Genomic DNA, 20,682 nt, shown 5'->3' with positions numbered 1-20,682 from the left:
TATATTCGTGACTTCACGGTTGAAATATTTTCGTCTTCTTATACTGGGGGGCTGTCTAATTATAGACGTATGTTGTAGTATTATTCATTTTCACGGTTGTCACGTTTATTCAAGTGTTGTTTCGTTTTTACGCAAACGGCTGTTTTCTTGAAAACATGTGACGTATTTTGCCAAATTTCACGCATCACATTTTCAAATGCATCTTTACTATTGAAATCATGATGAAATGACCCGAGGCAAACTATGCAGATCAAGACACATGGTCCATGTTTGTATTGCTGCATAAATTAAAGGAAAAAGGATAAATGCCATTGTAAGTACGCGTAGAAGAAAAACCGAAAAGCGATTTTTCACCGACATGGGTTGGAAGTTCTCGAATTTCTGCACTTAGACATCCGGGCAAGTAGTACTCAAGGTTCGTCTCCCGGATGTGACCATATGTTTGGCCCCTTGGCGGGAAGCACAATTGAAAATGTGCATTTTATAAAGAATATTGAAAATAAGCGTCGTCTGTATGAGAAGTTGCGCTTGGAAACACGACGACGCGCGACTAACGGCAGTCAAAACATTTTCAGCGAGGAAACATCAGTTGGGATATAAATCGCGCCGAATGGATATCAAGCCTGATGACTCTGTTGGGAGATTTAATGTACCTCCCGGCTGCCTATCGTTCAAGGAGACGAGAAGAAACTAACAAGGAACTGTCCTTTATCTTGAGGGGGTAAGATTCAAAAGGATGAAATATATGTATTTATCACTGTAAATGCACCGAAGGCTTTTTGTTCCAGGTTTGCAAATGTCGACGATTATATTTAAATCTACAATACTAGACGATTTCAGCAAAACTTTCAACTTGACACTTGCAGAATCGTGGTTCAATTTTTTTATGATAATGTTCTTTATTAACGGAAGTGTAGTGTTTTGAATAGCACATGGCGAAAGCGCTTCGTAGTTTCGCTCCAATTCTCTCGTACCATGAATCGCTACTGTACATATTTCTTTCGTTGAATGAAAGCTTCAGAAATTTTAGCCTCCCCTAAACACACAGAAATGATGGGTGAAATAATATCTGACTAACACGACAAAGAATATAATCAGGAAACATTCACAAAACCTGACAGCAATGAATTATTATACGGTCTACAATGCATTATTTTGTCATAACGCGCGTTTGAAAGGTGAAAATGGGGTAATTTCTTGTACACGGATATGCTTTAAAACATCCATTCGAAGGTCCTGTGATTTTATCATTGCCTGGTAACACTTCGACAAAGGGAAAAGAATAAAAATTGACGCTTTTGTTGTGGTCGAACCGGGATGATTTCGTTATGCAGCTTAGGATAGCTGTGTTTGTTCTTATCATGTGCTCTAACTTGTGTATTTATTTTCGAGTTGTCGCGGGTTCATTGTATCCATTATCCAGCGAGTTGTGTTCGCTTTGAAAATGAATATCGCAAAACATCTGCTGATTCATAAAGAAATCGGTTAAAAAAAATAATATTTGGGTACGGAAAAGTTTCGACTTTCATTTTATGGGTGTCAACGGTCTGATTAAAAGAAATAACTTTGTTATGCCTTTTCGCTCACTGCCGCAAAGTCAAAATTGATTTCGAACTTAAAAAAATTGTAGTGGGGCAACATGCCATTAATTAAAAGAAAATTGCTGCCAAGGAATTATTAATAGCGGCCTTAGTTTCAACTTGCTATCTCCGTTTTTTAGTAATTAAATTCTATTCAATGTATGCCAACATTAGCATTCACCTCCCTGTTAATGATCGGCGCATGCAAGCTCTCTGATATCCAAAGTGGACGACATTAAAGAGCATTCAGTGGACATACTGATTACTTTAATATTCCAGAACGTATTTTTGTATTTTTTCTTCGATTTTTATGTGCCAAATATAAAAAGTATTTGTTTTCGGAATCTTTTAGAATTTCAAATTCGTATCAATTTGTAAACTGAATACTCATAACTAAAGCGTTTCGCGACAGAAATCAGTCTTTTTTTTATCATAAAAACGAGAAAATTATTTTATAAAGCCCAACCAAGGCAAAGTTTATTTCATGGTATTGGACATACGGTACATCCAGAGTAATTATAGCCTCGAAATTCGTATTTCTACCAATTATGTGAGAGAATTATCCAAATATCTTGTAAGTACAGAAGGTATAAGCCGAGGTGTACAACGTTAATTAAGCAGCGCGGCTGGAAATTTGAATTTTAAAACACGGTATGTTCGTGGTTGGATGTTTGTTAATATCACAAAAGACAAAAGACGTCTTCCTGTGGAGATTTTAGTCATACGGTGCAAGCTGATATTAATATAGCGGATTTTCGCGCGGTTTTTTTAAACTTTAAAGATTTTTGTCAATTATTCACTAGTTTTCTTTTTGTAAATTTTTCCTTTTCGCGCAAGTTCTAGAAATCTTTATTATGCGTCAATTTTAAAAATTACGCTCAGTTGTTCCTGCATAAATTATTAACGAGAAACAAATAGATTTAATGCTGCGGTCAGTTGCTATAACAAGGTCTGAACTAACTTTAAAAAACAGGATTACAATTTCCATGGTAATATTGTTTGTATACTAGTGGTTTGCGGAGGTGTCTAACGACTCACACTTTTCTGGAAAATTTCATTGAAAGGAAATAGGTTCTATATGTGAAATATTACACCGAGGAGAATGTCAGTCTTTCCAGGTGGCATAATTGTGTCAATTACTCATTGTCAGAGGCTTAAAAAATTGCTCGTTTTGGAACACCACAACTACGACTTTTCTACAATCCGGAGTTTGCCTGTGTCATTACTGAATAATACCTCATTCGCATTTGTTCATCAGGCTTAAAATATTACATCACATTTCCTTTCATTGCGCATATGCCACTCATTGGCATTCTAATCCCAAGAGTATGAAGGAAAGGTCTTAGGTTCGACTCCTGATAGGAGCACTCGGAATTTCTTTTTCCGAGTTTGCCTGTGTCATTACTGAATAATACATCATTCTCAATCCGGATTGTAGTTGAGGGTTTGACAAACATTAATCGGTGCAACGTATATTATCCACTAATTTCGAGGGGAAATCTAGTATTTCTTTAATGTCAACCTCTCATATAAAGTACAAATATTTTTTCTTTTCTCTAATGGAGTATTTGTTTTCTGATTCTATGTTTGCAACACATTAAGGCTAAACTTTGGCAGATAAGATCGCTGAGTGAATTGCATGCTATAAGCCTAAGGCGAACGGTCATTGTTGACATTTTCTTAGCCCGGTATGTTCTTATTTGAAGAGAAACAAAATCATTCAGTTTACTTTTATTTTTACTTTACAATAGAGATTAAAGAAAAAAAAATTTACAAACAAAATTGGCGAGATAATCTAAAAGAAACCTCGAGGCTAATGTTCCAGTACAAATGTGGGTCAACAAGAAAAATTAATAGCAAAATCAAAGATTACTGACAAGCTTTGAAAACGAGACTTTTGAGCTTGTATAGTATTTTGAATGAGGGAGCAGTGTACATCAGTTGTAGCAGTTGCCTAGAACGGTTTCATGAATTTTCGAAAATCAGCGTGAACAGCCAAAGGGAGAAAATGAAAATAAAAGCAGCCATTTATAGTATGTAACCAGTGTAACAGTGTAACCATGCGCACGTGAAAATTCTGGATAAGCAGTTAAGAGTAAGATCAGGCGATATTTGCATGATGTAGAATAGCGGAATGTCTTTATGCTTTGAAGTTAATGGTTTTAAATCTAGAAGAAGTCAAACGTTTTTTTTTTAATTTGCCTGTTGTAGCCGGGATCTAGCCTGATACTAATAACAAAATTTCCGTAACCAGGCCCTCTGTTTTAATTATTTTGGCGCGAGTTGCGATCTCTTGGTAACCTCTCGCTGTTTATTGGGCGCGCATCGCCCGCCGGGAAAATTGTACTCGATCTAAATTTTTGTTGTTTTGGGGACTTGTGTCGTGAGTCAATATCGGAAATTGAGTCAAGTTTTTCAATGTTAAACGGTTTTTTGAGCCACTGACTTCGGACGGGAAGGTGTAAGCACTTATGCAGGAATAGGCTCGAGTCAAAAAAAACTATGTAGGAGCGGATTTGGCGTGGATTTCAGCGGCCGTTTGCTTAGTACACTTTGTTGTCATGGATGTGCTGTGGAGTTCAGCTCCGAATGGAGTGGAATTTTGTATTTCACCCACAAGGCAGAGATGACGAGTAGGGCCTATCCTCTTGAAATGTAAGTCGCTTCGTTTCTTACAAAAGCTTTTTTAGTTTATTGAGAAAAGTTGCCTGGCCTAATTTCTTACTGAATGTGTACACAAACGTTCAGCTTGCTCGTGTAAGATAAGTCTTAATTTTAATATGTTATCCACCGAAGTCAAGGTGAATATCGGTGAATATTTTATACGGAGCACAGTCGGGATGAAGTTGTCGCCTATATTAGCCCAACCGGAGAAAAATTGCGTTAGGACGATTCTCTTAACGTGGATATCGTATGTCTCTGTGGGTGCAAACTCTGAAGTACTATGAGTGACACGTTTAAACTGATCGGTAACTTGCATTCCACATATCAAAGAACTCCTACCTCTTCAAGCCATCAGAGTATTACAAGCTAAGTGGTTCATCCACTAAGTTTGTAATTTGCCTCTGAATTAATATACTTAGACACGACAAAAAGCTGGAGACTTCTAATATAATAGTCGTGACATGCATGTACCATTTTTGCTCTCTAAATTAAATCTTCAGCATTTAGTACATTCAACCTCATTGTCCAAAGTGATCACAATATATAATTCACTTTGTTGTGGAATCTTTGCATATTGAACAACGGGTAGTACAAATTGAAACTTAATTGTGCTAATGAAGTGTGCTATGGAAGCATCATGCAAGACACATTTAACTAGGTTGGAGGCTTTTGACTGTGTGAGCAATGCTCTAGACTTGAACTTGGGCTTGATTTATGCACAACTCAAATTTAATTTATATACAGATGTATAAATCGTTTTGACTCTTGCTATATGCGTGAAGGGATGCAGAAAGAGTAACTTCTTACTGTCAGGGTTTATTATCTAATTCCACGTAGTATTGTTCAAATAACAGGCGAAGTGAGTTTGAATATGCAAGAAAATTCACACTGTTTGTTATTTGCACTATGTGGAACAGAAACTTGTTTTCATTGAACGGTGTTTACAGGGTCCGAAATTAACTTTTTTAGGCAGGCGCCAAGTGGCTACTGAAATTTTTTTTTCAGTCGCCATATGGAAAAATGTGGTCGCCAAAAAGCAGAAAAAAAAGTGTCAATAAAGTTTTTCCTTCGCACCGAAACACAAACCAAAATTTTTGGTCCCCAGATGGAAAATTCTGTTGGCCAATTTTTCTTTTAAGAATCAGAACAAAGAGAACGCGTTTGGGACTGCAATGGCGATTTATACACCTACCACTGAAAAACCACGATGAACGAATCGAATGCTGGCTATATACGCAGTTTCATAAGACTGCTAAATGTTTCAAGTCAACTTTATACCTTCTCTTGTCTCTACCTTTTGGAGAAGAAATGTACCCGATTGAAAAACTGCCGGTTGGTTCTTTGCTCTATGTTCAAAACCGTAAACGATCTTTCCTTTCGCGTTCTGTCAAGACGATTGACGGATCGCCATGTTGTTCGTACCAGGCCACAACCGTGCAGCATTTCTGGTTAAAAAAACATGGCGGCGAAGCTTCGCACTGCTCGAGCTGTGAAGCGTTGTAATAGATTTATAATAACAGGAAAATCGGTTTTATACTTTAAAAGCAGTGGAAAGGTAAAAAGTAAGTGACCAATTATTGGCGGGCGGCTTTGAATTTTATTTTTATCGATTTGGCTGAAAATCAAGTTATTGTTTGTATAATGATCGTGGCATGAAATAGTTAATTGCCTGCTGGCGACTAGTTGTGAAATTCTGGTCACCAGTGCAAAATTTTTAGTTGCATTGGCGACCAGGAAAGTGCAATTTCGGACCCTGGTTTACAGTAATTGGCTACTGGTTATCTTGAACTCCTCAGTCCTCTCAAAATGTTTTGTACTGGTAGGCAACATGACGGGAATAGTGGACAGAAAGAGCTAAGTTCGAAGGGGTTTGGGGATAATTGCTGTGAACTAGGTGACAAGTTGTTGTCTGTAGGCAACACAGTCACTGGCTGCTGGTACAATTTGAGATTGCTGACTGCTGTTTTCTGGAAGGAATTTTACAACTGAGTGTTTCAGAGAGTGGGAATCATCTGCTGTACACAGTTCATCCTAATTATTAGCCTGAAGCTCAATTTCTTCAGGCCGGGCTGATGTAAATAGCAATGAAAGTGATTTCATCTTTCCCCAGGGAACATTCTTAACATTTAAAATAATTTGCAAGTTAAAATTTTGGTATTTGTTTTGATGTTGGACAGTTAGTTAGCTAATGCCAAGGAAAAATTTGCGTTTCATGGAATACATTTTTCTTTTTGGTTTTCAATCCAAATACAGTATAAGTATTTGTTTATACAGAGAGCGTTTCTTTGACATTGATAGTTGGCTTGCTGTCGATAGTTATGCCTACTATTAATGTCAAAAAAAAAAAACCACTCTGTATACACTGATTTAAAAGTACCATCACTTCCCTGAATTACAGCCAAAAGTGTCGATTCTTTTCATGTGTATTGAACAAGGATATATTTTAAGGGGTAGAATTATTTTAATGCTAGTCTACAGTGTTCAAATACACTGAAGCAGTTATTTTGAAAAGCTATATGCACCTAAAAAGGTGGTACTTATTTGAGGATGACAGTAACATTTAAAGGAATACTTGAGGAAATACACAGAGTACAATAAGCAGAAAGGTTCATTGCTTTGTACTAACACTGTTTTTATTTCACAGTGAAGCATCCATCGATTTGTTATGAGTCTCTAATCACTGCATCAATTTTTATTCCTCTTTAGTCGTGGACTTGGTCACACTAGTGTGGATGCCCTCCACCCTCTTCCTGAGAGACCCGAGGAATCACTGCCCTTGTCATACATTGGCACAGTTCACAGCGCGCTCACTAACTTCACGCCAGACACCAGTGGCCGATCATCACCCACCACTGACAACACCCCTAGTATAGTCAATGGACTGTCTGAATCCAACACATGGTCCACTAACACTGGAATACTCACTGGTAGGAGCACTTGTAGTGTCAACTCCTGGGGCAATGAAGATGTAAGTTAGCGATAGTACAACAATAATTGAAGTACAGTACTTAGCAAGACATTGTACATATTTAAATCTTGATGTAAATTAATGAACACTCATTCACCTAATTACACTGTAGATTTAGCAAACAGGGCCCATTTGTTCAAAACTTGATTAAACTAATCCTGGATTAGTGTGAACTTTGATTATACTGTAGTTTAATGACTTATCATTAAAGGTTCTGCCAAAGATTTTTGTCCCTCAGTTTTAACTTAGCTTTGTCTTTAGCATGGGCTTAAAATTAGTTTTAAAAAACCACTTTAAATGAGTGAGATGAAAGCCTTGGTTAACTTTTAATCATGGCTTAGCATTACTCAGCTTTTGAATAATCCTGATTGAACTTTGGTGTAGATCTTAATAAAATTGTTGAAAAAAGGAAATAATTCCCCCTCCCCCTCCCCCCCCCCAAAAAAAATCATAAATTGAAGGGTTGCTTGCAAAAGAAGCATGTATTGCCTTTTCGACCAAAAAAATCAGAAAAAAAAATGTGCCGGCATTACCCAGTTTAAGCCTGGACTGCAGGTTTTGTTCATTAGCATAAAGGTATAGAATGTTTCAATTTTGTTGTACCAAGGCTACTTTAGTACTGAAATTTTGCTCCTGGGCCCAGTTGTTCAAAGCCTGGCTAAGCTACATGTAATCCTGGGTTAACATAACTTTGGTTCAAGTTTAATGACTAATCAATAAAGATTCTTCCTAAAGATTTTTATCCTTTAGTTTTGACTTAGACATTTCTTTACCATTAGCTTAAAATTAAGTCTTGAAAACATTCGAAATAAGTGAGATAAAAACCTTGGTTAATTTTTAATCGGGGATTAGTGTTAATCGGCTTTCGAACAACTGGGCCCTGGTTTAATGTAGTGGCGTGTAATGTAATGTCAAATCCTTTGAAATTCAGCCTTAAGGTAGAAAGCAAGTATGGATCCACAGCCCTTTTTTGCAGGAAACCCTTCAATTAAAATGTGATAACACTGTCTGCACACATATATGACTGTACATTTACATGTAAGTGTAAACTTAATCTTTGATAATTTGTTGGGTTTGAATGAGATCTCTAGCAAGCCAGGCAATTTTAACATTCAATACTCTGCTACAATGTATTTACCATTAAATGTCCTCCTCTAGATAAGATCACTACTGTGCAGTTGCTTTTTTGTGTTTTCAATTTGTATTGTTAAATCTACATGTATTATGCCCATGAAGTACATGTATTACATATTTTCACTGATGGATTGACCATTGTGATTCGGCCTGTGTACTGTACATTAGGCAAGGTTGAGTTTTTGGACTGATTTTCAAGACTAAAAAGGTTGACTTATACACAAGACAATATCATAGTCACTGTTAGTATCTTTTCTTATCCTGGAATATGACCACGATGTTAATATGAGTTTGATTTACTTTTGTAGGAATTTGATCGTCAGGCTTCAGCTACGGTAAAACGTATGTTTGATGAGATCGATGGAATGCTTTTTGAAGGAAAACCTTTCAATGGTAAGCAGTGAAAGTTGTTCATGTATGGTCACTCAAATTACAGCACTGTAAGTATAGGAAAGTATGTTGTATCAGGGAGTTTTTCAACAAATTATGATGCAGTGACATTTTCATTCTCATTCTGCTAACTACCAAGGAAAAGGTTTCGTTATGAACATCAACGGGAATGTTATTTCTTATAATTGTGAAAATGGTGAAAACAGGTATCCTTTGGTAGAATTGTAGTGCTCCATTCTTAAACGACCACGCTCAACCAGTGTCCCTTGCGCACCTTTGTTGTTGTTGTCATAATGATTATGTTTTTTTGTCCTTATCAGGAAGTGCTCAGTTGCTGTCTGAATGTGAAGAATGGTTTCAACAATTTCCCCATTTACGGTAAGTGCAGGACTCTACATCACTTATACACACAACTGTTGTACATGTGAATGTACATGTAGTTGTAAAATTAATGTACTTTTTCTGAGCCAATCGTCAATTCTTTGCTTCCACTTTCTACCCATCATGTAAAGTGTTTGTTACTGCAATGGGTTGTTCCAGAAAAAATCCACACCTCCCCAACGGATGGGATTCTGGAAATTCTCACGGGAGGGGGATCAAAGACTCTGGAAATCCAGGCGGGAGGGGGGGTTGAACTTAAGAAAGTCTTCTGCAGGGGTCATTTTGACCGATAGTTCACGCGATTCGAACGTTTAGTCCGGTGACACTTTAGCCCTCTCAGACCCTGAAAATAGTAGAAATACTTTGTTCACATATTTCTCACCTAAAATAAATGATAAACTAAGTTCCTTCGCAGGTCCTTTTATAGCAGAAAACGGGAACAACAAGATACTAAAGAACGAGCCGTCGCAACATTGTTGCAACAAAGAGTTTGAAACGCCTGACACATTTCTACTCGAACCAGACCCAGCACGCCACCGTTGTGTAATTTCACGTTCTCGGTTGTTTGGTCCGCCATTGCATTCTTAGCGTAGATTCCACTGCGTCAGGCAGAAGAATTTTTTACTTGTGCAAGCAAGGATGCAGAGCTATTAGCTGAAGAAGATAATTCCAAAGAATTTTGGTCCAAACGTTCCCTCTTCATCGAAAATACTCGAGAGGAACTTGTAGCCATCTGTACTTTGAAAAAACGTTTGGAAACGTAAGTTGTTGCGAAAGCAACAGAAGGAGGAAGTTCTTGGACGGGTTCCTGCAACATATACAGTGGTAACCTCTCTGAAGTCCCATCGTCTGTAGCACAGTTGAACAAGCAGCCAGTGTGTTTTCTGTGTGCAGTTTTAAGATTCCATGGGTATTGTCCATACTCAAAGGATGAACTTGTTCGCTTTGTCGCGTTGTTACTCCTTTCTTTTTTCAGTTCCACGCGATAGAGTTTTTAATATTGGCCGAAGCTTTAGAAATTAAAAAAGAACATCTTCTAGACGTGATTGTGCATATTATCTATTGAAAATAAATTAAATTTAAGCCTAATATTTGTTTTCCGGAAATCCAGGTGGGAGGGGGGGTCTTTTGTTTTGGAAATCCAGACAGGAGGGGGGGGGGGGGGTCTTGTGCTTCAGGAAATTCAGGTGAGAGGAGGGGGGGGTTAAAAAATGACCCCATCCGTCAGGGGGTGTGGATTTTTTCTGGAATAACCCAATTTATGATTGTAACATTCCCGTTTCAAGAACTTGCTCTTGTAATCAGCCCTTCAGCATAACTGTTTAAAACTGTTGGTGTGAAGCATAACTTTATGTAGGTTGTTAATTTACATTGCTTTGTCTGGAACAGTGTGAATGAATGAATAAATGATGCCATGAATAAAACTTTAATTTTCTTTTCTCTAGCATCTGTGGCCATCAGGTGCTTGTTTCCAAGGATGATGGGACGCAGCTTATACCCGTTCCTGCTGGGGACCCTCTGTTGTATGGTCAGCGACCACAGACATCTGTGCTAGAAGATATGGAAGAATTTGGAGCTTTTGATTCACAAGGGTAAGAACCTACATGAACATTGTAATAACCCTGTGTGGGGATGGGCTTGTGGTGTTACATGGTTTTCATAATGACGGGAAGCTGTTACAATCATGTATTTACATGTAGGATGTTTTCAATTTAAAATTTGTAAAGCTTTGTCATGCTTTGCTTTCGTTTTACCCCTAAAGGTTTTTTAGGTATGAGATTCTGACAGGTTTACATTTGTCTGTTATTTACCTGTCTGATCTTGTGCAAAATAATTCCATCTGTTGCTGTTTTAAAGCTTGGATTACATATGGTGATACAAACTATTTTTTTATGGATTGAAACCTTTCAAGTTACAATATAATCTCCATCACACTTGACACCACTGACAACAATTTGAGAAAATAATATTTACTGGGTATTTTGAAGACCTCCACTTTTAACTGGGATCTTCCTAGCTGTGAAGGATAATTTAGAATTTAACAAGTGTTCAAGCGTACATGTAGAGGTAACAATGTCTCACTTATACATGTATGGTTCTTTTGTTTGTAGTTTATGCATTAAAGGATTTCATCTTGACCCCATACCAGAACCTCCAGGGTCTTATATGAATGGTAAGAAATCCAGTTATGTACATGTTGAACAAGGCAATTTACATTTATGAAAAGTGCAAGATGTCAATAATATTAGTAGACTTTAGTCAGTTTGTCAACCATAACACTTTATTTCATGTCCCAGACAAGATCATAATAATAATTTATTCTGTACTCAGTATAATCTGCAAGTAGCTTACTTAAGGTTACATGTAATTGAGGCAGTTATAATGTTTAGAACATAACTAACAGAGCTCACACAATAACAAATAAAAACAATTAACAAATTATCACAGGCATCAGAACTTAAGGGTAAAATACAGTCTATGTACAATGATTTGTTTCATTAATTAATGTCCAATACATTCTCATACTAGCTGTCTATTTCTGATTGACTTAATGTAAACAGAAAATTTTCTATTGTTTTTTGCATGGTCAATACCAAATAAATTATATGTAGACATAAGCACAAAACAAATAGCTTCAATCATAAACATTACTTTTCATTGTTAACTGTATTACTGTTCAGGACTTACCAGTTTGCTTTTGTAGCAAGGGCTTCTGAAATCCAAAAACAAAATAGGGGGTGACCACAAAATTGAAGGTTACCTCAAGTTTCTTTTTGGATTAACTCGTTCCATAATTTTTTGTACCACCCTGAGATGTGCAGAACTTGAGGACGGTGCCTACTAATACCGAAGTATTTTTGCTTGGTTTATGACAATGAGCGAAAAGTGGATCTTAGCGAGGGCTATTGGAATTCAAAAAGAAAATTGGGGGTAACCACACATTTTTTAGAGATACTAAAGCAACAATAATTCTTAAAAGTTTCAAAATACAAAACAATGTATCGAATTTTTCCCAAATTGAAGCTTAATTATCTCTGAAAAATGCGTGGTTACCCTGAATTTTTTCTTCAGATCCTAAAAACCCTTGCCAAGATCTGCTTTTTCCAGGTGGTTATAAACCGCGCAAAAGCATCCCGGCCTGTTTTAGCAGGCACCAATATTAAGAAACCCGACTTTCAAGGAACATCGCGAGATGCGCAGAATGTATGCACAGTAGCAAAAGTAGGTACCGTCCTTAAATTGGCTTGGTTTTGCTGTTTCTTCACCATTAGCAAAACATATTATAGAATATATCCCTGACATTCTGAGTGAAAAAGGTAACTTGTGATCTTGGCCAATTTGAAATCAGTGCTGACATGATTACCTGTTGAATTGACTACACGGTACTCCAATGTACTCTAGCAAGTCCAGTTACCTCTCCTAAAAATAATTATAGAACGTACACATTTTTTTCATGTACTTGCATTATTTTGATACACTAGATGATGAGCTAGATGGCTACTACGCTGAGTTTGAAGAGGAAGTTCTAGCAGAAGATGGTGAAGTGGAAGAGTTCTTTGGTTATGATAGATCTGCTATGTGAGTTTCAGTTTACCTACGTTATAATCGTTGTCATGGTGGGAGTGGTTTTTCTTTGAGATGTGAAATGTGTGCAGTTTGCATGCTGTAAATACATTCTCAGTTGCAAAAAAGAGTAAAATTCAACTGTTACAATAATCTGCCTGTTGTTTTGCAGAGAGGAAGAGGGCATAGAGCCCAGTGCAGGTAACAGGTATCGTCGTCAGCAGAGGCGAGGCTATCCCCCTGTTACACCAAATGCATGTGCCAAGGATGCTGTGCTTAGCCAGTTGTTTGATCAGGCATGGGGAGAGGTGAGCTCATGATACTGCTGCTTCTTGACTTGGTAAAATACAGTGTACTGCACTATGCTCGTGGAGTCGCAAGAAATTGTAAGGTGTCAGTTAATTATAATTAACCATGTTCACCCATGCACAGATGTGCGAGTTGGCATGGGCAAGCTACAATAGACCAATTTCGATATATTAAAATCTGTCCTTGGCTATGAGGCTTAGGGGAATAAAACAACAGAAATTGCATTGAATTTCAGAGATGAATTGTTCATTTCTTTTGTTTTATTCCCCGTCTATTCATCTATGAAATTCTGCAAAAATGTGTTACTAGTAGTGAACCCCAATAGTATATTGACATGTTACATGTCAAGAAATTAAACTACAGTGTATCAATGGTAACTGGGGAAATTTGATTTGTAACCACTCATGTATTTGTATGTACATGTAGCACTTCATGTAGAGTTTAGGCTCCTGGGAATTTTTCCTCTATACTTTGAAAATGTACTGCAGGAAATTAAAATATAAACATTCAACGTTACAAACCATGCTAGCCTGCATGTACATATAATATTTGGTAAGTAAGGTTTTTCTGTTATTTTTCAGGTGGTGTTATGGCTCAGAGATTTATTAAGCCTTTACTCACAAAAAGTGTTAAGAGGTCTGTAAAATTAACAAAGTTAGCCTAAGTAATCTTCCTTTGATGTGTTGGTTTTCTGATAAATTTTTAGCGAGATTTCGGGCAAAATTGCTTTCAGATACTCTTTAGATTACTAACATGTAAACTTCCTACAGTGGAACCTCGATTTAATGAAGTGCCAAGGGACTAAGGGAAATTGGTCTGTTATATCGAGGGTTTGTTAGGTTCTGTTTCATACATTTTAAAAGGCTGGGCGGGGGAATATCATTTGTTATACTGAGGACTTTGTTACATAGAAGTTTGTTAAATCGAGGCTCCACTTTATACAATATTTGGCTTGATTAAAGGCTACATGTAGTTCACTGAATAAGGCTTTATTTTTTTTCAAGGATAAAAAGCAAATTCAAACAAAAAACAACCAAATATAATGAAGTGTCTTTCCTACTGTCCTTTCAGACAAACCACAGTTCCTTGCAGATGTTGTGGTACCTTCAGACAGAGCCATTGAGAGCCCTCTCAGACCATTCTCCCAAAGTGTTATGTCCAGAAGTCATTTTCCATCTCAGGTAAGATCTCATACAAGATGGCTAATTTTGTTGTGGTTCAAAATGTTTTGGGTTTAATAATTTTCAAACCACTTTGATTTTTATTTCCCTTTGTCTTAGATTATGGTTAATGAATACTGCACAAAGGAAAATGAAAATGAAACTGGTTGAAAAATTTTTAAACCAAAAAAAAAAAAATTTTGAATTCATAACAGCTACATGTTCATTGCAGAATATTTGTTGAGTTGTATACACAGGAGTTTGATTGAGATTTTGAACAGTTGGGCAAGTGTTTATTGCACCTGGGCAGGATACATTGCAGTTAAATTGGAAATGTTCTTTTATTGAAAAAGTTGATTGAGATTTTCAAAGCAGCCTGCATCATATAGGGGATATACCCCATACTTACCTGGAGTCCCCTAGCCAAAATGGGAATGGGTGTGGTGGGGCAAGAATCTGCATCGATTCAGTGCACCGCAAATGATCCGCGGCGATCAGCTAAATTTCACGCTTAATATATTACGTGACACGAACCTGCCCTGCCAAGACCTATGGACCACCCCACAGATCACATACTGCCACAAACCTGATCGCTGACTGCATTGGCTCGAGCCTAACTTTGCCTAAATTACACTTAGCCACATGAAAATAACGCACCCAAAAGGAGGAAAAATTAAAGGGAAAAATGAAATGGAACAAATAACAAGGAAAAAGAACATTGTAACAACTTGAACCTGAGGCCACTTTAGTGTGAACAAAATGAACCATCCACAACATTTATTGAAAACAAAAGATGGCACTCTTTTTGTCAGCAAAGCAAGAACATCGAAACAAACATTTTGTGTTAACGTTTTGGACAATGGCAATGCATTTATATAATGGGGAGCAGGGATGGCGCAGTGGTGAGAGCACTCACCTCCCACCAATGTGGCCCAGCGTTATACGGGGTTGAGTTTGTTGTTGGTTTTTGTCCCTGCTCCGAGAGGTTTTTCTCCTGGTGCTCCAGTTTTCCCCTCACCTCAAAACCAACATTTCTAAATTTCAATTCGATCCGGATGGCATCCCCACTTAAATAAAGTGATATCACAAAGTCTCATGGCAGTTTACAATAATTTTATTCTTCTGTGGGGTGAGATCGGACGTCAGCATGTAAGTTCCTCATATTTTGGTGCTTAGGTGGCTGTTTTTCCAAGTGTCTCAGAGATGTCATTCCTGTACAGTGTACATGTAAATTTATTTGATATGTGGATTTGTTTAGACCATCACCTTTGCTTCCTTCTAGTATCATCAAGTTCCCTAATTGGCACTTCAATAGGTGGTTTGCATTGCCGCCATGTTGGTGGACAAACAAAAGAAAATTTGCTCACATAATTGTTTTGCATAAAAATGGCAGTGAACTCCCAGAGGAGAAAATTCTTATTGTTCCTTTCCACCAACCTGACCGCCATGACATCACATGCAAACCATCAATACAAAAACCTTTTTTTTTTTTTAAATAAAATAAAAATATTAACAGTGCTGGTGATAATTGCATATATTTTTGTATTTTCACAGATGCGATTGAAGACTTCAGCAAGTTTAAACCCCCCACTGGATCCTAATAGCGTGCGCAGTGCGCTAATGATCCAGTCACTTTCTTTGAACCAAAGAGCTCCTTCAGCTTCTATCTCACAGTAAGTACATGTATAACCTTTGGGATAGGGGATTGGGAAGGGTGAACAGGGGTATCTGGTGTTTGATTTCCATCACCTGTGCCCATGTCCATGGTTCACGCCCCTTTCTGTGGTGGCTTCCACCTCTTTGTACTTTTGCTTGTGCAAAATATATTGTTAAATTTCAAATGCAAGCTTTTCTGAAAAAAATTAGCCCTTCCTTATTACATGTAACTCAAGCCAGTCAAATCTCAGATGAAATCATGTCCAGTTCTGATTTGTAAGCCCCCTGGATATTTATAACTTGTTGTTAGTTCACAGTTACAGCAGTAAAAGTCAGGCTAACACACATTCAAACTTCAAATGATTTGTGACTAAACATCCATTATTTTCTGTGTGCAACAGCAGCATTGTGTCAATGTGGTTTGTTCATGTAGGCCTTACTGGATACGTACATGTAAAGAGTGTGGGCCGAATGTTATGTCTTTTTTCTATATATTTCTTCAGATTTTCCATATTTTTGACATACTGTATGGCCTACATGTACTGTACAATTCATTTGAGAAATATTATTATTATTTCTGGAGTTTGGCTGCAGCATTGGTAAAAATCGACCATTTCTGATATATTAAAATTCTTACTTGGCTGCAAGGTTTTGGGGGAATAAAACAAAAGAAATTACATTGAGGCTCAGAGATGAGTGAATGATTAATTTCTTTTGTTTTATTCCCCCAAGCCTCGTAACCAAGCTACATGTAGAATTTTAATATATTGGAAGCGGTATATTCTCTGATTGATTGAGCTTCTAAAGTAGGGCATCTGCTTGCTTGTAGGGAATTATCTATGACATGATGGCTGAATCTGACAAAACATAATATTAATTACAGGCCAAGATAAATCATTTGCCAATAAATAATTTGTACATGTAGGTTACTTTAACTTTTACGTGCAAACATTGTGGCAAATTGGATAATAACCAAAAATTAATCTAAATTTTGAATTAAAGATAGGCCTTTTGTATGCAGGTACACCGAAGTTTTCAAATAGTACTGCATAATGTTATCAAAAACTCCTCATCAGAACTCCTAACATCCATATTTATCTTAATAGTGTTCTTGAAAGCAGAGAAGGGACACCCTATCATCCGGTATGTCTACTGTAATAATTGTTGGAAAGTATGTTGTGTGTTTCCTTTGCTTTTTTTACTTTTTGCTAAAATTTGTGATCAGCTGAGAGGTGAAACCCAAACCAATCATGCCTTGGTGGCGAGTATTTTCCTCTGCATTAGTTGTACAGTGGAACCCCGCTTTATGGACAATTGCTTAATATGGACACTGGTTATTATGGACAGTTTTCTTGGTTCCACTCCACACATTTTCCTTAAAATTAACAATACCGACACTATTTCTGGTCCCAACGATGTCTGTAATAACAGGATTTGACTGTAATTGCATGCGAGTCAATTCTGATTGTCCATGGTGCTGTTCATACATGTATGTATTTGTTGTGACTGACTGCCCAGAATAATAAGTGAACAAATTCTCAATATTGTATGTTTATGTACTTACTGCATTTAACGAATAAGAGACCACCTCAGTAATATATGCAGATTTTTGTAAAAGGAAATGCTGAAAATATTCAGACTTGAACGGGATTCGAACCGATGACCTCTGCGATACCGGTGCAGTGCTTTACCAACTGAGCTATCACGCCAACTGGGAGCTGGTCATATTGTGAGTTCATAATAAAACTGTAAAAGGTTTAGAGATGGAAATATACCTTTAGAAATGTCATATATTTTAACTGGAGACGAAAGAATGGAATAAGAGACCATTGCAGTTACACTGTATATACCGATACTTAACTTTAGGTTAAGTGTTTGATTTAAACCTCTTGCAGGCTCGTCCAGAATCGAGTATCACGGTGGCTTCACGATCTACAGGGCGGATTGGTGGCCATACCTCAGAAACATTCATGAAAAGGACGCTGAAAGGAAGGTAAGCTATGCAAGAAAGAGCACCTTTCCCCTCGGTCTGCAGTGTTATGCAAATATATAAACAGTGTTCGTTTTAACATGATCGTTTTGCTGAGAGAACATTGATAACTAACGTTGTATTGTCAACTGAAGTTGCAGTCTTCTTTCGAGACAACTTAATTGTTGTACAGACTATATTGCAAAGTTATTGTCATGAGGGACAGCCTTTGATCTTAATTTGAAAACTTTAGCCCCACCTGTGCGATGATCTACCTGATCTTTAGTTAATGGGATAATCTGAACTGACTTATTCAAATGCTCCTTGTGAATATCTAGAAACCTGCCAAGTCTTCATCGCCTCACACATTTCGAGAGTGGCAAACCTAGAACTCCCAGTGTACAGGTACGTTACTTTGTAAACCAAGTGTTTTCAGTTATTTCCTTTGTGCGTTGGTTTTTTGTGATGTGGCTGTTTAAGGGAGATGGTGACTCTACTGGGAGGCTCCGTTGAGCTGAGAGAAAAATTGTTGTGAACACGTGGTACCAAGGCCAACCTTGAGTCAACAAACGTGTTGCCTGTTCAAAACTTGAGTCTGTAGACCATATCCTAAATGAAAGCTGCGGTCAAGTGGTACCTTCCAGGGCCCGGTTGTTCAAAACCCGATTTAAAAACGTTTTTAAAGTCTAATTTCAAGCTAATGGTAAGGAAAGTCAAAGTCAAAAGTGAGGGATGAAATGTTTTTGAAAAAATCTTTATAGTTTAGTAATTAAATTCGAACCAAAGTTCTCGTTAATCATGGATTTAGCTTAATCGGGCTTTGAACAACTGGGCCCAATGTAGACGAAATCCTATAACTTTGTGACCATTCAAATGAAAGCTATTGATAAAATTCGTTTATTGGTTAATACGAATGCATAAAATCATTAACAAAAAACAAAACAAAACAAAACAACAACAACAACAACAACAAAAACAACATTACATGTTACAATTACATGTACGGAAATACATGTAGAATATTCTTACGAGTTGTTTTTCAATTTTTGAGTCTGACTGTGTAATCTCTTAAAGTGTGACCATCCAAGTGAGACTGTTCGGTATTGCTTTCCTGTGCTACTGTTTTTAATGCTGTACAGGGCGGTTTTAAGTCTGGGGATGAAATCCTAAAATGTGTCCATTCAAATGAAAGCTCAGTATACATCGCTCTAGGGGTGAATGTTTTTCTTTTCAATGTGTTAATTTTCATTTATCGAACTTTGGGTAGACTTATGGCAGAGTAAAACACGTGTTAATAAATACAGTACTGGCTTCAGGAATAGCAGCACTTACACGTGCGTAAAATGCGTGCAATATGGCGGATTTACGCGCAAACGCGCGTAACGTGCGCGTTAAAATTGTCATGAATTACACGCAGTAATTTGCGCGTAAATTGCGCGCAACATGGCGGATTTACACGCATGACATGCGCCTGTAATGCCGCTATTCCTGCGGCCAGTACTGTAACCTACACATAGCTTGCTGCACATCTCCAAGTAACTTGTGTTTAGTGCGTCTTACAGGTGCATAGAAGATAAAGGGTTCGTTTCTTTTCGGGGACTCGGATTTCTTGCTCTTGAGATGTTGAAGTTTACGTCTGTCTTACATGTTCTTACAAGCTTAAAATTTACGATCTTTATTTCCTTATCGATATGTTTGTTTTTGTGTTAGGATGATGTCATGGGCGGCATTGTTCAAGGCAAAAAGTTGTAAGTTTCACTTTAATGTAGAATTTTCCTTTGAGGTTGTATGTGCATGCGTACTCAAAACTGTCTTTAACGGCCGCAATCCTCAACACCTGTTACGGCTGAATACTCTTGAAAGAACCTTGTTGTTACGGGTAATTTTGACGGTTGCTGACTCATTTTACTTCAAAAGCAACAAGGCTGTTTTGGTTCTGAAGGTCATTGCAACATGTGGCTGAAGAGTCAAAGACAGCCCTGCTTACTGAGTTAAGAATTCTTTTCATATTTGTAGAATTCAGAGTTTTGCTAGGCGGCTCCTTATAATCTGTTGAACCAAGCCTCAAAGATTATTGCGGGCGTCTACACATGTAGATATAAGCACTGCACCATCACTTTGAAACTCTCTTACAGTATATGTCACAGCTATAAAGCAGGCACCTATCAATTTGTTGTTTGGTTAGGATATTTTCACGTTATTACTTTTCACACACCACCTGATAAACTTGGCTCCCGCGCTAAAATCAACTCCCGTTAAGCGGCTGCTTCTTCAAGAGCGCTATTTTGTGTATTTTTCTAACATTATGTAATATATCTTTGCTTGATTCGAATGTCGTGTATCGTTTTCCAATTGCTAGATTTCCTGATAAAGACAGACTTTCTTCGCCGCCACACGCAGTTTCCAACTCACCGGCGCTTTACATGTAAGTACGATGGTGATGCCCAGTTTCCTTCTTCTCTGAAATTCCTTGTTAACTTTCCCCTGGTGCTCTTAACGAATTTTGTTAGCGTTTATTTGCACAGGCCCATGCCAAAGCTTCTTTGTCTCAGGGTATTGACGTGTTTGGTCCGTAAGGTCATGACGATGTATTCGTTTTTCCGAGTCTCTATAGTTGTGCGTGATGAAAGCAGTTCGTTGTCTGCGTTGTAGATGCCGATTGGCCCGTCGAATTCCAAAGCTGTTACGTTGGTCTTACTGTCTTTCATGTTTTTTTCACTAGTGGCAGAAATTTTGTTCTTCCTCCGCTGGAGAGAGAAACAACAGTGCCGCAAAACGGAGGGCGAAGGAGTGCGGTGAGAAGAGTGAAACCTTTTACATCCAATATGTATTTTTATTTAATGAATAAAGACATTATTATTATTATTATTATTATTATTATTATTATTATTATTATTATTATTATTA

The 20,682-nt window shown here is 37.5% G+C and overlaps 1 protein-coding gene across 2 annotated transcripts in view; it reads left to right on the top strand.

Annotated features, from left to right (window-relative positions):
- The first annotated feature begins 291 nt into the window (after nt 1-291).
- LOC146474815 (protein FAM149B1-like) overlaps nt 292-20,682 on the top strand; it is a 32,210-nt gene continuing 11,819 nt past the window's right edge. Inside the window, exons 1-17 of one of the 2 annotated variants that reach the window (XM_085116569.1) lie at nt 292-721; nt 6,951-7,212; nt 8,655-8,739; nt 9,057-9,114; nt 10,563-10,709; nt 11,229-11,290; nt 12,600-12,696; nt 12,854-12,989; nt 13,572-13,626; nt 14,062-14,171; nt 15,705-15,823; nt 16,913-16,949; nt 17,702-17,799; nt 18,114-18,180; nt 19,486-19,523; nt 20,135-20,200; nt 20,498-20,570. In XM_085116569.1, the coding sequence (XP_084972695.1) occupies nt 627-721; nt 6,951-7,212; nt 8,655-8,739; nt 9,057-9,114; nt 10,563-10,709; nt 11,229-11,290; nt 12,600-12,696; nt 12,854-12,989; nt 13,572-13,626; nt 14,062-14,171; nt 15,705-15,823; nt 16,913-16,949; nt 17,702-17,799; nt 18,114-18,180; nt 19,486-19,523; nt 20,135-20,200; nt 20,498-20,570 (1,605 nt within the window). In that variant the 5' untranslated portion in view covers nt 292-626. Of the gene's footprint in view, nt 722-3,921; nt 4,236-6,950; nt 7,213-8,654; nt 8,740-9,056; nt 9,115-10,562; nt 10,710-11,228; nt 11,291-12,599; nt 12,697-12,853; nt 12,990-13,571; nt 13,627-14,061; nt 14,172-15,704; nt 15,824-16,912; nt 16,950-17,701; nt 17,800-18,113; nt 18,181-19,485; nt 19,524-20,134; nt 20,201-20,497; nt 20,571-20,682 lie in introns of those variants that run through there. The other variant, XM_085116570.1, reaches the window with a different exon arrangement.

The sequence above is a fragment of the Pavona decussata genome, unplaced genomic scaffold (assembly GCF_977016875.1).
Source record: "Pavona decussata unplaced genomic scaffold, jaPavDecu1.1 SCAFFOLD_87, whole genome shotgun sequence".
Taxonomy (NCBI): Eukaryota; Metazoa; Cnidaria; class Anthozoa; order Scleractinia; family Agariciidae; genus Pavona; species Pavona decussata.
Note: the sequence above shows the minus strand (reverse complement) of the source record. Positions and strands in the feature narration are given on the sequence as shown.